The sequence below is a fragment of the Lycium ferocissimum genome, chromosome 1, assembly GCF_029784015.1.
Source record: "Lycium ferocissimum isolate CSIRO_LF1 chromosome 1, AGI_CSIRO_Lferr_CH_V1, whole genome shotgun sequence".
NCBI lineage: Eukaryota > Viridiplantae > Streptophyta > Magnoliopsida > Solanales > Solanaceae > Lycium > Lycium ferocissimum.
Genome location: NC_081342.1, coordinates 18209827 through 18234001, shown reverse-complemented (window position 1 = coordinate 18234001; position 24175 = coordinate 18209827). Strand labels below are relative to the sequence as shown.

The following is a 24175-nucleotide window of genomic DNA, read 5'->3' as shown; positions in this document are numbered from 1 at the left end:
ATACATTCATATCCGTCACAATTCTTTTTCCTCTGTACTATTGTCTTAATCATACTATTACTTCTTTTAACTATAAACTCGTCATAATTTATCCCTGCTTATCAATTCAGTCGGTGCCTTAATATAACACTCTATCAAGATTTGCCAGCCTTTTCTAAATCATCTCTTATTATCACAAGCCCTTCTAAATTCTTTTTACCCTATCGATATCGATCTCCTAATTGCTATTACTATCAATTCAGTAGTTAGCTTATTTCTCGAGGTCAGCCATACTCGCAACTTAGTCAAATCCTATCCTTACTATTGACACGACCTTTCAAGACATATTACAAACCTATATCTCATTCTCTTTTTATTTCTAGGAAACTTTTGCGTAGTTTCCTCTGTATTTCTTACTATCTCAAAATCTGCACGCAGGAAATACCAACAATGCCTCACAGGGCCAACATATATATATATATATCATATCACAGCCACACAGGGCTCCCAATATCAACAACGGTATGAAAATGATGAACTTACCTCGTATGTTCAACTCAAATTGCACCTGTTACACTTTCCTGTTTACTTTCCCTTTCAATCTTCAACTTTACATTTCAATCGTACTTCAATACCTTACCCGACATACATCTTTCATACCGTTGCTTACCTGCGTACTTTGTAACTTCAAATATCATCAGTCACTTTCTTCTGTCGATGCCATTCTTCTGCTAAAATCAAGGATTAGTATAAGGAATCTCATTTCCTATGGCTTGGCTCTATCGCACGATCTTAGATATGAAAGAAAGGTAACATCTTAAATGTCCTATAGCTTCCTGTTTATAGATGTGGTGCACAACACACCGATAAACAAGACTCTACTAGACACGGTCTGTAGACACTCCGAGGATGAACTGCTCTGATACCACTTTTGTCACGACCCAACCCCGTAGGCCGTGACTAGTGCCCGAGCTGGACACTCGTATACATATCTGTTAGATATAGTTAATCCCAAAATTAAACACAATATGGAAGCTTGCAAAGACAAGACGTTATCTCAGAACGTCACATTTATATATGTAGGTAACATGTTGTCACGACCCAACCCCGTAAGCCGCGACTAGTGCCCGAACTGGGCACCCAAACTCACATATCAACGGAATCGCAAACACATGACTTATAAGCACACGAATATCAAATACTGTCAAATACAAATGTATATATATATATCAGAAGCCGGTAAGGCTATGTATCAAGCTTATATTATTTTCAGAAAAATTTCGGCAGAGTTTCCTCTGTTTTTCTGACTATCCAAAAATAACCTGCACGCAGGAAATACCAACAAAGGCTGCACAGGGCCAACAGATCAACACATATATATATATATGCAAGCCGACAAGGCTGCCATGGCGAGTGGGACCGCCCAAAACACAAATCATACAAGCGCAACCGAACAGACAAGACACAACCCACATATATCCACAAACCTCTAAATAGAACGATAGAATCATATGACGGGACAGGGCCCCGCCGTACCCCTGGACAAACACATATGTACAACAGAAGTGTGTATACCAAAATATAGGCTCCGGAATGAAAGGAGCTCTCCAAACATAGAGAGTATGACTGTCCTAAACCGTCGAGTCACCGAAGCGATCGTCTGTACTCGCGGTACGAAACGCGGCCCCGAATTTCAAGCGGGGCACGGGAATAATGTACTGAGTATGCAAAGCGTAGAATGCGGGAAATGATGTCATAACCGAAGCAAGAAATACAGGAAGTAAGCATAATAACCCGAATACCAAAGTACTTACATCTGACATACAAATCATACATAAGCAGTACAGAAGGCAAATATAATCATCAGAATGCCCAAAATGCTTAGCTTTATTTTGAAAAACGTTTCTGACTCACATGTACGGGAAATAGAACATATCATATAAACTGATGTTAACTGAATGCCGAGGAACGTATGGCCCGATCCAGAAATAATATAATAACCATAACCATATCGTAGCGCATCATAACATCATGACCGGTCATTACGAGACGCCATTAACCGACGTGGGATCGGGCTATACCGACGTGGATTGGCCAAACCAAAGGTGGAATTTGCCTCATCACTGGGTTTGCCCCACCATTGGGTTTGCCCCACCGTTGGGTTTGCCCCACCACTGGCCCTGATTCCAAACTGATCATATTCCAGAATCCATACATATAACATATAACGTGTCCCGGCCCTCCAGTGAGGGACTCGGTAAACAGAATCATCATATCATCATATATCATCTCATATGCAATGCAAAACACTTACAAAGGCCCAATAGGGTAAATCAAAACGAACTGTTAGTCTAAAACCGGAACAATAACCAAATCAGGTTTTCTTTCGAATATCGCTCGGAAACCTATCAAACCGAACCTCAGAATCCATATTCACGTATCAAAATCACATGCATATGAGCAAATAAATAATTAAGTTACCTTCCAAAATCCAATAACCAAACATGTTTACTAACATCGGAAAATGCAGAAATAAGTTTCAGATTTATCGGAATTAGTATGCAAAAGTTACAAACTTCTGAAATCGTTCTTATGTGTCAAAATGTATTATCAAACTCAATGAAGTAGTTAAAATAACTATTTTATAGTAATCGGAGTGATAGTCAAAAGTTGTCTTTCAAAATCACACAAATATACCAAACAGAGCGACATAGGGAGATCTCGGACATTAGCCCCACCTCGGTTAAATTGAGGCGCGTACCCCAAACTATGGTCGTTAGGCCTTACGAGGTCATATACAAAGGATTCTAGGCCCTCCAATATCATTCGGAAAACTACTGATGTTTGAGTAAGTGTTTCAACAAAACAGACATACTTAATTCAATTCCGAATGAAAAAGAGCCCAAAAACTCGGATTCCGAGGAGTAGAGTCGTCCCCAAAGCTCGTATCTTAGCCTAACATACCTAGAACATGCCAAGAGAAGGAAAGAGCAAGCTTTACATACCTTAATTGCTTCTTACGCTTGCCTAAACTCAATTCCCGTCTCCTCCAAAATCTGCAATTGGTCACAATTACCAAATGTCATTTGTAAGCCTTAAGAATGCAAGTTGGAAGGAATGCTTGTCTATAAAAATTTGGCAAAAGATTTCCCCTATAAATATAACATCCCCGAGAATTCAACTCGGCCAAATCAACAACAACAACACCAACAATCAACCCAACAACATCAATGTCCAATTCAAAACACATTCTAACATCAAATACTCTTTTCCACATAAGTTGACAACATTCATTATATTCAAGTTAGCCACTTGTATTCAACCCAACATTATCGTTTCTACATTCAAATACTAGTCCGAACTCATACCAACAATATTCGAGGACATTTCAAGCAAGTCACACAATATTTCAAACAACCCAACCAACTCTCCAATTCACCCGAATTCATCCCAAACCCGAAAACACACACAACATACATTCCTTTCTCCCAACTTCATACTTTATACTAACAATCCGCATTCCAACAATGTCATTTCCATAAATACAAAATTTATATAAGAAGCACATTAAGGTGCCAAACGTCCCACATCACTTACAACTTCAACTTAGGTCATTAAACTTTCATTTTCATCATAAAATCCATAACGACGACAACCAAAATACTAACTAAAATTTGTTCATTCTTAATCACATAAAAGGACCATATTCGGCCAACACACCTATATTCCAACCCCATGTTTTTCATTCATTTCAACACACTACAACAACCAAATATGCTAAATAAAGTTAGTTCATCTCTCCTACACACATACACCTACACGGCCACATCAACATACACACTTTCATGAATTTTTATTCATTTCTACATACTCCAATATGGACAAATCATCCATAACATATAAGAAACAAGATTAAATCTTACCTTTCTTCTCAACTTCACAACTTAGCTAGGGTTAGCAAAGGATGAAAACGAACGGTTTATCGCCTCAAACAACGACTCCACGTTAACGAGGACCCTTCAATTAGTGGGTTTGCTAGAAGAAACAATTTTTTTGATGGCTAGTTTTTGGACCTCAACTTGCAAGCTTGTGGCCGAATGGGGTTTTTTTTTTCCTCCTTGGTCTTGTTTTTTTTTTTTTTTTGTGTTGGAATGGAGGAAGATGACTTAGTGGTCATCTTTTATGCTCCTAGATGAACCTTCCAAGTGTCCATGGCCCACACATGGGTTGGACTAATTGGATTTGGTCAAATCATGTGTGGGACCCACATGACCACATGGATGATTTCATAAATTTTTCATGAATTTTTTTCATCTTTCCAAAATCCCTTTTAGGTCCCAATTTTTTCCAAATTTCAATTTTGCCCTTAGCCTTTCTCGATATTTCCATAAGCCATTTTGCGAATTTTCATTTTTACCCCTAACCTTTCCTAATATTTCCACATTAATACTTTCATATCCAACTCGTGTAAGTTTAACAAGATCAAAATGTAGCCTTGTCCTTATCTCGTCGTAACAATTTCAAACTATCCGAATGTGCGAACTTACGGGATATAACACCTGTCTCCTGAGGAGTCACAACCAATCAAAAGATAACATAGTACACGAGCCGACAAGGCTGCCATAACGTATGGGAACGTCCCAAATAAGTCATATTGACACAGCTGTACAACATCTATATACAACCCACACATATGTCTACAGACCTTTAAGAGTATCAACAGTGACATATGACGGGACAGGACCTCGCCGTACCCCTGGATAAACATATATATATATATACATCAAAGATCTGTACCAACAGTCTAGGCTCCGGAACAATGGAGCACTCCAAGACAGCTGAGTAGAAGTCATAAGCTAGAGGATCACCAAATCGAGTATCCGTACTGCGGTACGAAACGCGCCCCCCCCCCCCCCCCCGAAGAAAGGGGGTCGACGGATACGTCCGAGTATATAAAGCATGAAATACAATAAGAAGATCATAACTCAAGTAGAGATTCCGTGAGACAAGTATGATAATCAAGAAATCACCATGCATTCGTGCCTTATGAAATAAAATCATGCATAGCTATATCATATACCATATCCGGCCCATTATGGACTCGGTGAATAAGTCGTATACATGTATACCATACCCGGCCCATCATGGGACTCGGTGCCATCATCACATCATCATATCATCATATCATCATGTCATCATATATGTATATACCATACCCGGCCCATTATGGGACTTGGTGAATAATCTCATCATATACCATACCCGGCCCATCATGGGACTCGGTGCCATAATCATATCATCATATATATATACCGTACCCGGCCCTCTAGTGAGGGACTCGGTGAACAATGCAGTGAAACCGTGCACGAATACATACCCGGCCCATCAGGGGACTCGGTGAAAGATATAATAACGAAGTGCACGAGCGAGTAGTGAGCAACCATATGCAATCTATATCATCATCTCGAGACTTAATGGAATGTGTAAATGAATTAACACTCGAATATCAAAGGCGATAGTCACGTTAAGTACCCTCTGAACGTCACTATGGACTATATCAAATAGAGCCTCAGGAATCATAGACACGTATCAAGATAACATGAAATAGCTTTTGGAAGTCAAGGACAATAGTCATCCTAGTGTCTCTAAGAATAGGAGCTTATACATTCGTCATTTGTTCGTTTCATATAAATCATGCCAAAAGAAAGAAAGGATAGCTTTACATACCTCCAACGCTTATCCGTGATACCATACGTATACGCTGCCCGAAGTGTCCCAACCTATATTAAGACGTTAAGAACTATGGTTAAGCTACGGGAAGGTTCAAAACGTATTCCGACATTAGTAGCTCATTTCTAGAAAATTAGGCGGCATTTCCCCTATATTCAAGCCAACTATAAAACAACCAAGTCAACATCAATAACCACACGTTCAAGTACTATATCAAGTCTAGCCAAGACAAGATTCAAGAATGCTCCGAACAGCCCGCATAACATTCCAAATCAGCCCACATAATGCAACATTCAATAATCGTTAACATAGAGACTACGACATATTCAAGTTATTCTTAATAATCTATAGCCATAACACTTCATCGAAACGACCTTATAATAGTCCAACAATTACAACACAATGCATGATCTTACTACACTTAGTCCTCCAATTTAACAAGAACGACAACGCAACCCGAACCCGATCGTTCTCAATACAATACAACTATAACTTTCAATATCAAATTCCTTCACTTTCATCACATAGTCAATGACCACAATAACGACAACATTAATCGAAATTAATCCACCATTTTTAGATTAGAACAGCCCCAACACGGCCCAAACGGAACCTTAACATTAACATATATAATTCATTCACTTTTAACACATAATCCATAACATTAATAACAATAACAACAATCAAACCCAACCTAATTTGAACAACTCCAATTCTGCCCATTTCAACGCCAACATTAATCATACAATTTTCTTACTTCCAATTCCACTTAATACAAATCAATCTCTCCCTTACAACATCATTAACTCCAATTTCATTACAAGAGGAAGAAATCTTACCTCAATTAGTTAGGACAGATTCTACAATTTCTTGCACCAATTGCACCGCTTCTTCTTCCTCAATTTGAATCCTAAGGTTGCTGCCCCCTTGAACGTGTAGAACACTTTTGGAATTGATAATTTTTTTTTTTTAAATAGCTTGGAGCTGGTCGTGAACAGTAGCCATGGCTGTTCTTATTTCTCTCTCTCAAACTCAACTTGTGAATAATGAAGAGCTTCTCTCTCTAATTCAACTTTGAGAAGATGAATATGATTTATGAGTCATCTTTAGGCTATTTATATGCTGCCCACCATGTTGACAAGTGTCCCACTATGGCATGGACCAATCGGATTTGGCCATGTTGTATGGGGCCCACTTAGTGGTCTAATTAGGCTAATTAATCATTAATTCCCACTAATATTTCCACACTAATAATCTGATCATGGTCAATTAATCCCTAATCTCCACTAATATTTCTATGCTAATTGAAATTTATAAGCAAATCGTGCACTAATTAAAAATCGGTGATTAAAAGTCCTCGTTTCATATCCCGAAAATAATCTTGTCCTTGAACTTATATCGATTAGCTTACAAATAATTCAATGTACAAAATACGGGATATAACAGCTTCGCTATACGAAATCTCACCAAGGGTAAGCCATAACCTACCTGGATGGCCGAACTACAACACCAACAACTCACTCCTTTGCCTTGCCCTTCCGCTGAACCTCGGAACCAAAGTAGTCTAAGCATAATCGAATTCTAGATTAGAAATCATGAAGAATGATACTAATGTTTCTACTATTTCAATTAGGTCAATTCTAACCCTAGAAATTGGAGAAACGGACCCACAAGGGCAAAATGGGAAATTCGGGAACAAAATACCAAATTAAGTGCTAGGTAATCATGACCCAACCACTAATTGTTGATTTAACTCAAGGATTAGCCTAATTTCTGATTTCAAGCAAAACCCCCAAATTGGGTATAAACCCTGAGTCTTTGATTTCGAAATTCAACGCTAAAAGTGGAAGACATATGATTAATAAGCTTAGATTAGTCATTATCTAACATAAACATCACCAATTTATCATTAATAAGCCTATGGACAATGTTCTTCCACAACCCTCTTTTAACTCCCATCACTATGGGTTTATTAAGGGAAAAGGGGAATCTAAGATGATAATGGTTAAAGGAAGAATGAAGAATTAAGCAAGATTTAACCTTCAAGATTCTCCTCCAAATATCCCTAAGAACAGTTCCCTCAAGCTCAAATATCGAAATGGGACATAATAAGGATCTAAGGGCTTTTAAGACTTTATTAATGTTACTAACTACCCATCACCCGCTTCAGCGGTCACTTGACCGCTTCAGCGTTTGAGCCTAAAACGCTTGGACCGCTTCCGCGGTAGGGTTACTGCCCCAATGGTACCGCTGCCGCAGTGTTGGTGCCACCAAAGCGGGCACCAAACACCAGAAAACTTCCCAAATTCAAAGAATTCGATTCGATTTTTCGACTAGTTCCCGAGGCCATCTGTTCACATACCAACCACATAGACACACATAAAAACGCGCTACGAACGCGCCCGTGGCCTCGAAATTCCCAACGGATGTCTCGTTGACCGAGTCAACCCCGGATGCCTTAATTTGAATTTCCCAACCCAAGTCCCGAAATGCATCCGAGTGCATTGGGAACCGAACCAAATACGCACACAAGTCCTAAACGACCATCCGGAATTCCGAAAAAGGTTCGTTTGCCCAAAAGTCAACTTTGGGTCAACCATCTTTCACTTTAAGCCTATATTTCCCAAAAGTTGCCCAAATCCAGTCTAGACACCTCGGGAAGCGTGCTAACGGTCCCATCGGATCTAAAGTGAGATAATCAATGCTCGGCAATGGGCGAAAATGCCGAAAAGACTATAACGACCAAACGGGTCGTTACACATATGATGTATACGCTGAAGATTTGTATTGTCCTAGTGGTTAGAATCTGAATATATAGTAATCCCCATAGATTTTTTTTTTTAAAAGGCCCTTGCTCACAATATTATTTTACCATATATGTTGCTTGTTTGTTAATCAATTATTCATTTTTATAATCAAAATTACTATTTGTCTTCAAAATCTAAACAGTAAAAGAAATAAATGCAATAAATTAAATAATATGCAGATCATAATATTATTTTTTATATGTTAAAATTTGAACGGTATATATTCTAATTTATTAGTAACACAACTGTAATATGAAGTGTTAATCTATTTTAATTGCTATATGATAAATTTGGCATGTCATGGATGGAGAAAATTATTTTACTGTGCTATGTTAAATTTAGAACAATCATCACTATATTATAGGAAGTCTAGAATAACCAAATTTTTTTCCAAACGTGGAAAATAAAGCAAGACTATAGTTTTTTTCCCTTATCTAATGACTCACATATTATTAATGTAGCTTTTAATGACAAAATCATATGGGTTGGCAATTTTCTTTTACTAACCAAAAATTAAATCCTTTCTCCCTTAAATAATAACCCAAATGCAGAAATCAAAATCTTATAACGAAATTAAAGTGATTATTAATACAAATAAAATTTTCATATAAAGGATATAGGTATAGATAATTCAAATTCAATAAAATAAGGATTTAAATTTTCTCTGAAAAAAATATTCAACATAGGTCAATATATCACATCTAAATGTGGGGAAAAAGGTAAGGTAGGCAGGATTAGATTCGAACATAAATGGTAGAAATCTAGGAAACAATTTCGGTAATGCAATATTTGGATTGAAATTGACAAAGAATTCCTTTTAAATTTATATTTCACGTACAATCATTTTACCTATAACATCAATAACTAATTTTATAACAGTATTTGAATTGAAAATTTTCTAATTTCCTTATAAAGAAAATATAATCTGAACATTTATTGTCACATAATATTATTTCTTATATGGTAATTGTTTACTTGCAAATATTCTAAAATCGATATAAGGAATAATATTATATGAATATTTTTAAAATTATATGACATGATTCTTCATATGGTAATATCTTAATTGCAATTAATAATTTTTTTTTAAAATTAACACAAATAGAATTTGTTGCCAAGTGGCTTGTTCATATTACGCCACTTGGTTTAATAGTAAGCTTAACTATCCTCCTTTTATTATAATATAGATTATTATTATTGTGTGCTGATAATATCCTAGTATTTGAATTGAAAATTTTCTAATTTCCTTATAAAGAAAAATATAATCTGAACATTTATTGTCATATAATATTATTTCTTATATGGTAATTTTTAATTACAAATATTCTAAAATCCATATAAGGAATAATATTATATGAATATTTTTTAAATTATACGACATGATTCTTCATATGGTAATATCTTAATTGCAATTAATAAATTTTTTAAAAATTAACACAAACAGAATTTGTTGCCAAGTGGCTTGTTCATATTATGCCACTTGGCTTAATATTAAGCTAGACTATCCTCCTTTTATTATAATATAGATATACTAGTATTCGTACCCGCGCGATGCGCGGTCGATATTAAATGGACTAATAGTATAAAATTTTATATTTATATATTAAAAAATCAACTATGTAAAATTATCTCGATTGAATCTTCAAACTCAACTATCTACCTGTTTGGAGGTCGAGATTCTCCATTTATGTTTGAGAACATCAATATATTGCTGTAAATATCTTCTATTGATTTAAATATCTTAGACCAATTTTACTTATCCAACATAATCCTGATACTAAAGAACAAAAAACTTAAATTAAAAAGCAAACGAATCAAGTGAACAATGAGTAATATTTGAATGACCCAAAAATATCATAAGAATACAATTTGTACTCATCCCTGCATTAGAGTCCGATTATAGGAATCTTCCCTATAAAATAAGTAAGTTTATTTTTCAAAAGTTTTTGGGTTCTATTTAGTGTGAAACAGGAGCCAATCTTAATTGATTGCTAATTGATTAACTTTCCAACTCATTTTACACCATCTGAATATTCTCTGTCATATATAAGTATTCCTTATATCATTTCAAAATTCAAATTCGCAAATATTGAGCAACATTATTATTATTATATGTTGATAATATCCTAATATTTCTTATATGATGAAATTTGAATTGCAAATATTATAATTTATTTATAAGGAATAATGTTGTATAAGCATTTTTTGTCATAGAATATTATTTATATGGTAATATTTGAACTGCAAATATTCTAATGTCAATATAAGGAATAATATTATAAGTATATTTTTTAAATTAGAAGACATTATTCCTTATATGGTAATATTTGGACTACAATTAATAACTTCTTTTATAATTAATGAAAATAGAATTTGTTGTCAAGTGACTTGTTCATATTACGCCACTTGACTTAATATTAAGTTAAACTACTCTCCTTTTATATATATATATATATATATATATATATATATATATATATATATATATATATACACACACTTGCTCCTCTTCGGCTCTTTCCAGATTGAGATTTTGTAAATTATATTACATACATATATATACATATATACATACATACATATATATACATATATACATACATACATATATATACATATATACATACATACATATATATACATATATACATACATACATACATATATATACATATATACATACATACATACATATATATATATATATATATATACATACATACATATATATATATATATATATATATATATATATATATATATATACACACACCTTGCTCCTCTTCGGCTCTTTCCAGATTGAGATTTTGTAAATTATATTACGGAAAAGGGTCAAATATACCCTTCGCTATACTTTGGATCTAAATATACCCCTACCGTTATACTTTGGGCACAAATATACCCCTCCACCATTAAAGTTGATCAATGTGGACATTCAGCCCTACGTGACATTGACATTTGATGAGGTGCATGCCAAATGGCATGCCACCTCAATATCCCTAACCCATTTTACCCCTAACCTCTATTTGTTCTTCCACCTCTAAAATTTCCTTCCCCTTCACCACCATATTAAAAATGGGGATAGCCAGCCTAAATTACATTTCTACATACATGAACTTCAACATTTCATTTCCCAATTAAATTATTTGTAGAAACTAATCAAGACTTCGACTATAAGTTAAAAATTAAACTATAGTAAGAAAATTTTAACTTCGCAGAGAAAACAAAAATTAGAACAAATTGAAAACGTAGAACAGTAACTATCATAGAACACAGGTAACCTGAAACGACAAGACTATGAGAAGACCAGCTGCAATACCAACAATTTTCTGAACCGGTACCACGTCAACCGAATGTTCCTCTTCCCCAAGAATACACATAACCATATGCTACCATTTGCAAATTACAACACAATCTTCAGATAATATTTCTGTATCATCAATGCGCGGATTAAACTAGTTAAGAGAATTTTCTTTTTTTAACATGGTAGCGTTCCGGTGGAGGAGAAGGAAATTTTAGACGTGGAAGAACAAATAGAGGTTAGGGATGTTGAGGTGGCATGCCACGTGGCATCCACCTCATCAAATGTCAATGCCACATAGGATTGGATGTCCATATTGGTCAACTTTAACGGTGCAGGGGTATATTTGTGCCCAAAGTATAACAGTAAGGGTATATTGGGACCCAAAGTATATCAAGGGGTATATTTGGCGCTTTTTTGATAGTACAGGGGTATATTTGACCCCTTTCCGATTATATTATCTGTTGATCGTCAAAACTACTTAAAACATTATTTCCAAGTTCAATTTCTATATTATACTTTCAATTGCAACCGATATTAAAGAAGGAAATTTCTGCCTTTCGAATAAATTATAAATAACTGCAAATACGCCAGTATTATATTAATCGTATTATCACGAACTTAAACCTGTTCTTATCCACTATAAAGTGGGAGTTAGGTGACGGTTCATAATTTTTTAGTTCCAATACTATCATGCTAAACTAAACTAAAAAATGAAAAAATAAAAAAGGACTCAACGGATCGACTTAATAAGCAAAAAGTCATCTGAAAAAACAAGTTTCCAGTCTCTCTCTCTCTCTCTCTTTTTCATTGTTTCTTTTTTCTTTTTCTGGCCTTAAGCTACCGATGTGTCCAATGCATAGACCGACTAATCAGGGTTGAACTAATGAAACAGAAAATTCCTTCATTTTTTTTTGTGTGGATTGTCCTTCAAAGGCACTGGTCTTTAACTTTTACCCCCTCAAATTGCTGGTCTTTAATCTTTGCCCTTCGCCTATTATCATGGGGTTTGGGGTTTGAAATCCGGCTCAGTCAAATAAAAAAAGAAAGTTTTGCAAGGCAAAGTTTCGTAGCAAAAGTTAGGCCTTAAGACAGAGTTTTGCAAAATTCCGAATGAGGAAAAAAAAATTGCCTTAATGCAAACCTCTAACTTAAGGTAGAGTTTTGTCTCATGCCTGAAGGCAAAACTCTGCCTTAAGGAGAGTTTGTCTTATGCCTGAAGGCAAAACTCTATCTAATAAGGTAGAGTTTGCGGTCGAACTCTGCCTGATAAGGGAGAGTTTGCGGTCAAATTCTGCCTGATCAGGTAGAGTTTGAGGCAAATTCTGCCTTAAGGTAAAGTTTGAAACTCTGCCTGAAGGTAGACAAAACTCTACCGTGTGAATCCAAACTCTACCTTGCGATTTTATTTTATTTTAATTTTTGACTGATCGGGAGTTCGAACCCGAAACCAAAGGGTTTTTAGTGAAGGGAAAAAATTAAAAACCACCAATTTGAGGAGCAAAAATTAAAGACTGCCCCGAATAAGGGAAATCGTGCAAATTGCCCAAATTCCTTCTGAAATGCCCATTCCAAAATTTCGAACTCAAAAGTGCTAATTAAGGGTAAGAAGAATTTTCGGGACGGTACCATACTCCTTGGGGCCAAGATTCAATTCTAATAAGTTAAGATCAGATATCAATAACATACCTAGTGAAATTTCATAAAGTGAGGTCTGGGAGGGTAGAGTGTATGCATGCCTTATACTTTTGGGAGAAGTTGTTTCCGGTAGACCCTCGACACAAGACAAGCAATTCAAAGCAGTATAAAAAATTAATGCAAAATACTATAAAAAGCATGATAAGCTCTTTGAAACAAAGGAACCGTAACTACCACAAATTAACACGATGATCGAATCAAAGAGGTAACTTAGTCTCATTGAAACAGAAGTAACCATTAGCAGCCAAGCACCAGTGGTCTAGTGGTAGAATAGTACCCTGCCACGGTACAGACCCGGGTTCGATTCCCGGCTGGTGCAGGCCTTTTTTTTTTCGCAATTTCAACATAACCGGATAGCTTGCAGCACACATTTAGGTGGAAAGTCCATACTACAAATTTTGTCGCAACATATTTTCTTGAAACTAAGTAAACGGGGCACAATGCTATCTACCACTTTTTGCCTTGTAAAATCCCCTTTATTTTCATTGAAATTACTTTCATTACGTACATTTTTTTCATGTTTTATTACATAAGGGGTAGGGGGAGGGGATTAGAACCCTCACCAATAAGGTGAAAGTTCAGGTAGCAAACTAACCGAACTACTAGATCCCTACTGATTACGTAGATGAAAACCAGAATGATCTCTTTTACTATCTTAGCTTTTTCATGTGAAAGGAACATCTTTAACAAACGGAAACATACGGAAGACATATTATTTAGATCAACTCCACACGTCTTATTCTTCCCCCATGTTTGCATAATAAGAGAAGAGAAAGCAAAAATTATCCTAGGCCCTAAGGGGAAATGTTGTCAATGAACATACCATTAGGTCAACTTCGAGTCTCCGATAGAGTATTACTGAAAAATCTACTTTTCGCTCATCAACCTTAAAGCTGATTCTACATTTGGAAAGATGAATTGCCATGTATTGATAATGTAAAGCTCATCGCCTATTAATGCTTACGCTTATCATAGGTGGTTACCTACAGTTGGCTTAAAAGTAGTACTCTGGTTACTTTTTACAACTTCAACACTTCTAACAATCATCCAAGAAACCCTCCAGATCCGCTGAATTTCGTACTAATTGAGCTTTAACTACCGAGTAAAACTTTGGTTTCTATAACTCCACTCCATGTGGTTAGTTCATTGATGGCTTATATAATTACCCCTGACCATAACGCATCATTAGGCACGAGGTACGTAAAAGGGGTTGCGGTGAACTTTCCTTTAACATTTTAAGAATGCCGTTTGCTGCAGAAACGACAATATTTGGGCTCTATATCAAGTTAGGTGCCTGAAATAAAACGTTTAACTATGTAGGCACTGATTCCATTCGAAATACTGAAAAGTATCGATATCTGTTGCATCAAAAACATCTTTACACAGACCCACAAGTCACAAGATTCTTACACTGAGGAATTGGCAGCAGAATTTTGAGTAAAAACAGCATCATCTTCTGCACACAAAATCAGTACACATCCCAGTTTTCAATGCTAATTACCTAGTGAGATAGTATACCACCAAAAAGAGGACCACAAATGAGGCTACAAGTGTAAACATTCTTCGGCTTGATTTGGTCTCGAATACCTGAAAAGACAAGGAAACAATTTAGATTCAGCACACCCATCAAGGCTAAGGCGGAACGGGAATAAAGGTCGTACAATATTACATACCATCTTAAATTTATCCATTGTTCCAGATAAAACTCCCCTTGAAGAATCCATATCATTACCCTGAACAGCGAAACAAGAAAAGCTTAAACAAATGTTCAGTAATACAACCAACATAAAAGCATGACGTAAGTTACACATTCGAAGAGTGCTGACCATTCTGTCCAGCATTCTATTATGAGTGTCCACTTCCTCATGTATATCACCTGATAACTGTTGGATATAAAGCTTCATCAGAACAAATCCAAAAATCTTCAAAGGTTCAAGATGCTCATTCAACAACAAAGCTATGTCACTTGATGCACACAAATTCAGTTTATGATTTAGAAGGGAAAGAAACTTAGAAAAGCTCAAACACTTAAGTTGCAACTAAAAGAGAAAGCAGTTTTCCCAACCTAATGAAAGATCTCCAAGTTAAATATACATGACAATAACTCAGATGAAAAACTTCTAAGAACTCAAACACTTAACATAAATCTTCTCTTTGAGGAAGATGGTTTCTATTTTACCCCATCAGAGATCAAACAGATAGGCTCCATCTACTACTTCTTAAGAAAAAGATTCCCCAATGGAGCCTCAATCACCCCTTTTTTTTTATGACAAGGGAACCACAGCCGCTACCCTTTTGGGTGCGGACAGGGTAAACCCCATTCCTGTGTAATAGCCCGCAAACCACACGGGAGAAATAACCCGCATTAGGCAAGCCATCTGCGACGAGCTCGACCCAGAAGACAAATACCCTACTTTCGTAGGTAGGGGGTTTCGAACCTGAGACCTCTATTATGAAAGCCCCATGCTTAACCAACTAAGCCACCCTCATCACCCTTTAAGAGTGGTCTATAATTCAAAGTGGACAACCAAAATGACGGTGCTTTTATACTTGGCCAGTAAACATAGAAAAATAAAACTTGAACTGGATAAAACTAATAGCTTCTAAATGTGCAGGACTTACTCTTTTCAGCAGAAGAACTCTATCTTGCAGCCCGTCCATTGCTTTCTCATTCTCTTGCTCATCAATTTCATGTGAAGCATATGATGATGAAGCCCTTATACCACCTTCCTCAATACCATCAAATAGTGCTGCTCTGTTGCTACGTTCCCTAAATTCAAGGATTGTTAAGCAATTATAGGAAGAGATAGGTGCAAATAAGAATGTTACTTTACGATTACACGAACAAAAAAGCAGCCCTGGTTATGACATCACCCCACCCCAGTAGGTTAGCATGGATAAGGCTAGAAAAAAAGTTGTCACTTAATTTTTATTTTTTGGGGGGTCTCTACTTGCCACTTCAAATTACCCCGGCCATGTCAAATGTTAGAGTCTATGGCTGTGACCGAAATGATGAAGTTCACCATCAAACTTAGATCAAGCATATAGCCCCCATATTTACACCTCATACCACAAAAAGGAGGAAACACACATGGGTCATACATGTTCAATGCACAAACAGGAAATCGGTCATAATATTTTCTTTTGAACAGTAAAAGAGCAAATTTTAGTCATAAATATTACAGCAACTTAAAGTTCGTATCCATCCTGCTAAATCTGAAGGCTTTAAGAAACAAAGGATTTAACAATTGAAGTTGGGAGAAAGATAGTCAGCACTACTAAAGCATTGCTAGTACCCGAATAAGATAAAATCAACTCTATGCCACCTAATTACACATTTTGAGGCTATTTTTGAGGTCTAAATACTGGTGAGATAATATATATTTGCGGGTAGTCCTGGGAATGGAGTCGTCTTCAGGAGTGGGCTTTGGTAGATAGCACTTTACCTCCCAAAGTGGGACTTCCCAGCATGAGGATTAGTCGGGCCCCAAAGTGGATACCGGACACCGGGTCTGGGAAACCATATATATATCTTTGCGAATAGTAGTGTCCATATAGTACATAAATTAGTGTTTAATAGTAATGACTCAGTTAGAATGAATTGTGAAAGAGAACTCACAAGATTCTTAAAACCTACTTCAACAAAACACAGGAAATCTTCTTTGAAACGAGAAAAAAAAAAAAAAAAAAAAAAATGAGTGTAAAACACATCATTATGTCCTAAAAAGTATCAAACCGGGTAATTGCAGCCCACTGGTCATGCGTGTCAAATATTGGTTCGCGATGAGATTAAATTCAGCTACATGGTCAATGAGGATTCGTATAGCCAACCCCAACTTGCTTGGGATTGAGAAATAGTTGTTGTTGTTGTTAAAGTTAATATCAAAAACCACGTTACATGTAGAAATGCATACTACTATCATGTGAATATTCTGATTACCACAATATCAATCAACTAACTATTACCTCAATCCTAAACTAGTTGAGTCAATGATATCATATATGAATCCTCTGTATCTAGACCCACCCTATGCAGGCCCATTTACCAAAAGTATCCTGGTAATCCCAAAAAGTTAGAGATAATGGTCAACTGAACTATCACGAGTTTCACACCCCAATTATCAGTTGTTCCCTTTTCCTACCTAAACTATCACTAGCTGAGTAGATGGTGACAGCTCATGTAGAAAAAGGAAACAACGGATAGTTAACCTAGTCAGCTTCAAAGTGTGTTCTAATACAAAAATGATAATAGTTCAGGTAGGAAAAGGGAACCGCCGATAGTTGGGGTATGAAACTCGCGAAAAAGTGATAGTTCAGGTGTGTTAAGTTACATAGAGCCTGTTTGGATGGGCTTAAAACTTATGCCTTATAAGCATAAGCCATAAGTTCGGAAGCCTAACTTATAGCTTTTGGCTTATTTTTGTTATTTTGACTTTAAAATAAGTGTTTAAAAACACTTTTTTATCTTACCCAAACACTACAGAAGTGTTCTAAAGCTATTTTAGCTAAAAAGCACGTAAAACAAGCCAATCCAAACAAGCTCATAATCCTATCTCGACGTAAGAAAGGGTACCAAATGATTAAATCTATGCTACTAACATGATTAACGTAATAAATCAGATGATCAGGCTTAAAAATCATTAATTAAGAGAAGAAGAAAAAAAGAACCTTCGAGAATTCATGGCTAGTGATGTGGAAATTTTGTTGTGGTGGATCGCAAGACGAAAACCTGTAGCCTAAAATTGCAAAAATAGATCAATATATTTAGCCCCATAAAGTATAAATATATAATAATATCCTAATTGTCAAAGTATAACAACCCTATGGGTAGAGATGTGACAAATCAATTGAAAAATCAAACACAATTAGATAATAAAATGGGTTTAAATCGTACAGTAAAATTATAAAGAAACGAAGAATTTCAGATCTACCGGAAATTTACACTGTATTTTCTTGAAAGGTGAATATATGAGTCTACTGTATAAATTCCTTTTGCTTACTGTGGGGAAGATTAGGAAGGACAAATGGGTTTTTAAAGTATAATAAGTTGCCAGTTTTAAAAATACTTTATCCCTTTCTTTTACTTCCTGTTTGGATGGTCGTTTCCCATGTTGGTTTTCATTTTTCTTAAATAAAATTTTATTACATGGTGTTGTAAATTCATTTTAATTTTGTTGTTATATAACAATGAAATAACTCAATTTTTGTAATTACAGATTTGGTGATTTTTGCGTGATTACTTATTTCATTTCTCTATTATACCCATTCACCCATGCTTCCATCATACCCCAAATCCGCCCACCCCACTCTCCGCCACTCACCCCACCCCCACCCTATCACCCATCACCACCCACCTACTACCACTCATCACCACGCCACCGCCCACCCTCTACCCACCACCAACTTATTTTTTTAAGTTTCGATTTTATCCTCTAACTTAATTTTATTGTATGTAATAACTAATTTGTAATTAAGGGTTAAGGGTATCTTAGTAAACTTACATGTTATTATAGAATACCATACAATCAAATCAAACTATAAAAATGTTATTAAACCACAACAAGCAATACAATCTATCCAAACACTATATTTATTAATGCAGTACAATACTATATGATAATGCACATGATGAAACCATGGGTAAAGATCATACAAACAGGGTTTATATACCTTCGTCCCAAATTAAGTGTCTTAGTTTGACTAGACACAAATTTTAAGAAATAAAAAGAGAATTTTGAATCTTGTGGTCCTAAATTAAATACGTGTGTCATGTATTAAAATGTCCTTTGAATATTGTGGTTTTATACTTGTCATGTAGGATGTTTTAATTATCAACTTACTAAATATAGAAAGAGTGAATTTTTTGGGGCATGACAAAAAAGAAAGTAAGACACTTAAATTGGGATGGAGGGAGTATTTTTCAATTTCTCATGTTCGATTTATCAAAATTTTAAAAAAGTTTGTTCTCTATGAAAACAAGTTCCTAAAAATGAGGAAATTGACTTTTCTAGTGGAAGTAGGAAAAACCAATTGTACAAGTAGCATTCCTTATTGATCGATCCTCCAACATACCTCATCTTCACCCCAACCCCCGTTGACCCCATCCCCACCCCCTCGGACCCCTATTTCCACCCTCACCTCCCACAGTATTTGTGTTGTGTATATTATATACAAATATATTTTTAGGACGATATTTGCTTACACACCGAAAATAGGAAAATAAATAAGAAACCCACTTGTTTTTCTGGAAAACATTTTCCTTCATACTGAATACACCCGTAGTGTCTTCTTTTTTTATTTCTAACTCGGTGTGTATTTGAATTAGCTCTCTAACAAGACTTTTCTTTGCATCTTCAAAGTTTAAACTCGATACCTCTGATTTCTTTGAATCTTCAAAATTTAAATTCGATATCTCTGATTATAGGTAGAGAGATCTCATCCATCCAATCACAATCTTATTAATTATACTAGACGAGTGACTTATCCGGTAATAACAAGGAAAATAGTTTGTATTCTTTAAGATAGAAAGAATAGAGTGATATCAAGTCATTTATAAAGAACACATGCTAACTGTTTCATATAATATTCATATCCATTTGAGAGCAAAACTCGTATTCATGGATATTATGTGCTTATCAAATGATACATTAATTGATACATCCTTTACACCAATTAGAGATGCACTCTCCCTCGCGCTCCCTCTCTCCATATATATAATTTACGTATTTATGACGGGTGATGCATTCACTATACTGAACATAGTCGTCGTCTTCTTTGATAAAAATATCGACACTTGTAGACATCATGAAGTGATGATCAGATGTTGATACTCTAACAATGTTAATTAGAGCACATGCATATCGCCATATCGGACGACATATGATACAACTACATCATGAAGGAAAATATAAGGGGTAAACACAAATGCACAATCTGATCAAATAAAAAGGAAAACAGAAGGGATAGATCAAAGTGTACAAGCTGCTCAAATAAATTATGTCAAGCGTGGCGTACGGTATTCCAAAGAAATCAAGCATCAACATTAAAGTCGCAAAGTTCCAAAGAAATAAAATAACAATATTGAGTGTCTATTACAGTCAAGTAAAGTTTGAAGAAATGCAGCATATACATTTGAGATTAAAAATATTGTCCTTTGTACCAAACACACCCTAAATGAAAAAATGCGATTGGTAAATTTTTTTATATATATAACCAACCCAACTTATTTGAAATTAATAAGGTGTAATCATTATTGCGCAAGTTGACTTTTTCTTTGGTCGATTTTCCGTCAAAACATTTGAGTCGAGAAATTTATTGTAAAGTTTTTTGTTTTATACAAAGAGATACAGTTATTAATAATCACTTCAGTCCTGGCATATTTTTTCTGTCTAAATTGAGTTATCAATTGTATGAATTTTGATCAATGCAACTCTTTAGTAGAGTTCTCTATATTTAAATTATAGGCCTTCCATGTGATACCACATTTATGTTACTTCTTGTGTTTCAACTTTTTGTCTTAGTTTAACTCAAATGGAGTTTAAGAAAAATAAAAAACTTTTCAATCTTGTCATCTTAAACTAAATATGCATGTAATGTATAGGGTAAAATCCGTCGACACTAAGTGGACGTATCAAAGGATGACACGTGGCGATGGTGACATGTCAAATTTGAGTCAGCAAGCGAGGGGCTCCGGAAAAGCATAACGACGCTCCGGAGGAGTAACTTGACATCCGCTACCGGAGACAGAAATTAAAAAGGGTCCTGAGAAGCATGCCAACTCACCGGTCAAACGTCATTCAATGTGCAACCGTTACAAGAAATCCCAAGTCTTCTTCTAGTCTTAAATGTGCACTATTGCCCTTCACTGTCATAGCATTAAATCCCTTTGTTACCTTTTATTACTTTTGGCATTAATATTGGTAATAAAGAGGGCATGATTCGTGAATCATGCACCCCATAGCTCACAACAAAAAAATAGGTAATTTGTGAAGGTTGAAAGTTAAGTTTTGGCCTCTTCTAGCAACTAGCGGAGGCTAAAACCTCCGCGAATTACAACTTTCAACCTCTGCAAATAACCAATTTTTTTGTAGTGGCTCTAATATAAATAGAGGTACTCATTCTATTGTAAGGGATCTGAAACATCATACAGAAATACAACTTACTCATATCATTTTTAGCATTCTCTTGTTCTTGCTCAATTTATTGAAGTTTTAGTAGCTCAGACTCTAGCTCAACGTTTCTCCAAAGCCTAGGCTATTACTTTGATTATTTTCTAGTGATATTTCAATAATCTTACTTGTTACTACTAATTTATTTCATAAGTTTGGTTATATCGATCCACGTGTCCTTGCCCTCGTGTACAAATTCAACTGTACTGATTTTCCGTGTAAACATGTAATGTACCGAAATGTCATTTGAATCTTGTGGTTTTAAATATAACATGTAGCTAGGATGTTGAGAGCATTTGTATTTTTTTGCCACCTGCTAATGTTAGCAAGGAAATGAACAAGAAGAATGGGATTCTAGAGTATCTTTAACTGAAAATAGAGTTATATGATAATGTGAAAATGTTCTTGTATATAATATAGATATACTGATATCTCTTCTTTTTTCATTGTCTTTACCATGGGTAATCAGTGAAATTTTTTCTAAATGGTGTTGAATATGCAGATGGTAAGCATCTCTCGCTTCTAACCGGAAGCTTGTGCGTTCGAGTCACCAAGGGACCAAAAGGGAGAGCTCCTGGGGGGAGGGATTAAAAAAAGTGACACCAAGCCATCCAAAAGAAAGGAAGTTTCAAGTATCTTGATCTATTATACAAGGAAATGAGGAGATTGACAATGATGTCATACATCATATTGGTGCAGGGTGGATGAAATGGAGGCTCACATCAGGAGTCTTATGTAACAAGAAGGTGCCACCAAAACTTAAAGGCAAGTTCTACAAAGCGGCGGTTAGACCAACTATGTTGTACGGGGTGAAGTGTTGGCCAGTTAAGAATCCTCACGTTTAGAAGATGAAAGTAGCGAAAATGAGGATGTTGTGATGGATGTGTGGGCATACTAGGAGAGATAAAATTAGAAATGACGATATCCGAGAAAAAGTGAGGTGGCCTCGATGGAGGATAAGATACGGGAAGCGAGACTGAGGTGGTTCGGACGTGTGAAGAAGAGATGCACGAATATCCCAATGAGGAGGTGTGAGAGGTTGGCTGTGGATGATTTCAGAAGAGGTAGAGGTAGGCCGAAGAAGTGTTGGGGAGAGATGATTAGATAGGACATGGTGTAGTCCCAACTTACCGAGGATATGACCATAGAAGATAATAGGTTGTGTAGGCCACATATTAGAGTAGAATGTAGTAGGTAGTTGAGCATTGTCCCGCTTATCTTTTCATACTAGTAGTCGTAGTATTACTCTAGTCGTTTCTTGTCCTTCGATTTCTACTACTATTTGTTGTTTCTTGTTCTTTGACTATAGTATTACTTTGTTGTTCCTGCTCCTGTTTGTGATTGTTACTGCTCTATCATACTTTTATAGTATGTTGCCATGGATTATTCATTATTTCTTTTTTATCCTGCTTTGAATTGCTTGTCCTTATGTCGAGGATCTACCGGAAACAGCCTTTCTGCCTCTAAGGTAAGGGTAAAATCTGCGTACATTCTACCCTCTCTAAATCTCAATTTGTGAGATTTCACTGGATATGTTGTTATTGTACTCTAATAAGTCCACTGAACGCTACCACATAGAGAGTGAATATACAAACACCCCAAAACATTAAATTTTGTTTGGGGAAACTGGTGAATCCTCCAAAGTCATGGAAAGCAGAGTATGCAAAGTCATCGGGTTCATCTTCTATTTTTAAAATTTAAAAATTCTAACTGTGTAATTACACACCACCAGCCAAGCAATACATTTACAATTACACTGTAATTACGTTATGACAAACATGTCATATTTAACAGGCTTAATGCATATGCGGCCCCCTAAACTTGCCCCTTTTTTTCATTTTGGCACCTCAATTAAGTGTTGTTCCTATTGAACTCCTGAACTTGTCCTCAAGTGTGTCTATCAAACATAATCCGACTTACATAGTATTCCATCTCAATGTAGCAACATGCTAATATATAGTCTAATTTAATTATGCTATCTTTTAGTTAAGATTAGCAGCAATTGAGAGAGGAAAAAAAGAGTAGCTATTAATTAAGCTGACAGTGGAAGAGCAGAATCGACACATCCATGACCTAAAGAATAGCTTACCACATGTCTAAAATATTACTCCACCCTCATTTTCCCAATTTAATTTCTGCTTCTAATAAAAATCAAATTTAAGGGGTTTGATAGACACACTTGAGGACGAGTTCAGGGGTTTAATAGGAACAACACTTAGTTGAGGTGCCAAAATGGAAAAAAGGGACAAGTTTAGGAGGTCGCATATGCATTAAGCGTATTTAATAAAATCTAATGAGATTTTAGTAATTACTATGCTGTGTAATTACTATCATAGTAATTATATCCATTCCAACTCCAAAAGTATTCATCACACTTTTTCTCGCTTATTTTTTTTAATTAAATAAATCGAACCAGTGAATTAGTCTACTATGGAAAACGCCTTATTGGGTTTCAATGCAAACCGATTTTTATTATCATTAAGGTCATGTTA

The 24175-nt window shown here is 35.6% G+C and overlaps 1 protein-coding gene and 1 non-coding gene across 9 annotated transcripts; one reads left to right on the top strand and one right to left on the bottom strand.

Annotated features, from left to right (window-relative positions):
- The first annotated feature begins 13763 nt into the window (after nucleotides 1-13763).
- Nucleotides 13764-13834, top strand: TRNAG-GCC (transfer RNA glycine (anticodon GCC)). Its single transcript has one exon. It is a non-coding gene; the product is annotated as a tRNA-Gly (tRNA).
- A 1008-nt stretch (nucleotides 13835-14842) lies between these two features.
- On the bottom strand, nucleotides 14843-18647 carry LOC132050979 (bet1-like SNARE 1-1). 8 transcript variants are annotated; one of them, XM_059442321.1, is made up of 6 exons: nucleotides 18447-18647; nucleotides 18184-18251; nucleotides 16138-16276; nucleotides 15342-15398; nucleotides 15189-15248; nucleotides 14843-15102 (listed from the first exon to the last, which is right to left on the bottom strand). In XM_059442321.1, exons 2-6 carry the CDS (start codon nucleotides 18195-18197, stop codon nucleotides 15013-15015), a joined length of 360 nt encoding a protein of 119 aa, XP_059298304.1. In that variant the 5' UTR covers nucleotides 18198-18251; nucleotides 18447-18647; the 3' UTR covers nucleotides 14843-15012. The 8 variants fall into 8 exon arrangements, with proteins under 8 accessions (XP_059298304.1, XP_059298318.1, XP_059298279.1 ...); XM_059442335.1 differs by having other exon boundaries at nucleotides 18184-18244; nucleotides 18458-18647; XM_059442296.1 differs by having other exon boundaries at nucleotides 16138-16285; nucleotides 18447-18601.
- Between the last annotated feature and the right edge of the window lie 5528 nt (nucleotides 18648-24175).

Bases quoted from the DNA above. Each gene is read 5' to 3' on its own strand.
- LOC132050979 (XM_059442296.1), bottom strand. The intron at 15,399-16,137 runs GTAAGTCCTGCA...TATATCCAACAG, and splicing joins GAGTTCTTCTGCTGAAAAGA to TTATCAGGTGATATACATGA. The intron at 15,249-15,341 runs GTCAGCACTCTT...TTCGCTGTTCAG, and splicing joins ATAGAATGCTGGACAGAATG to GGTAATGATATGGATTCTTC.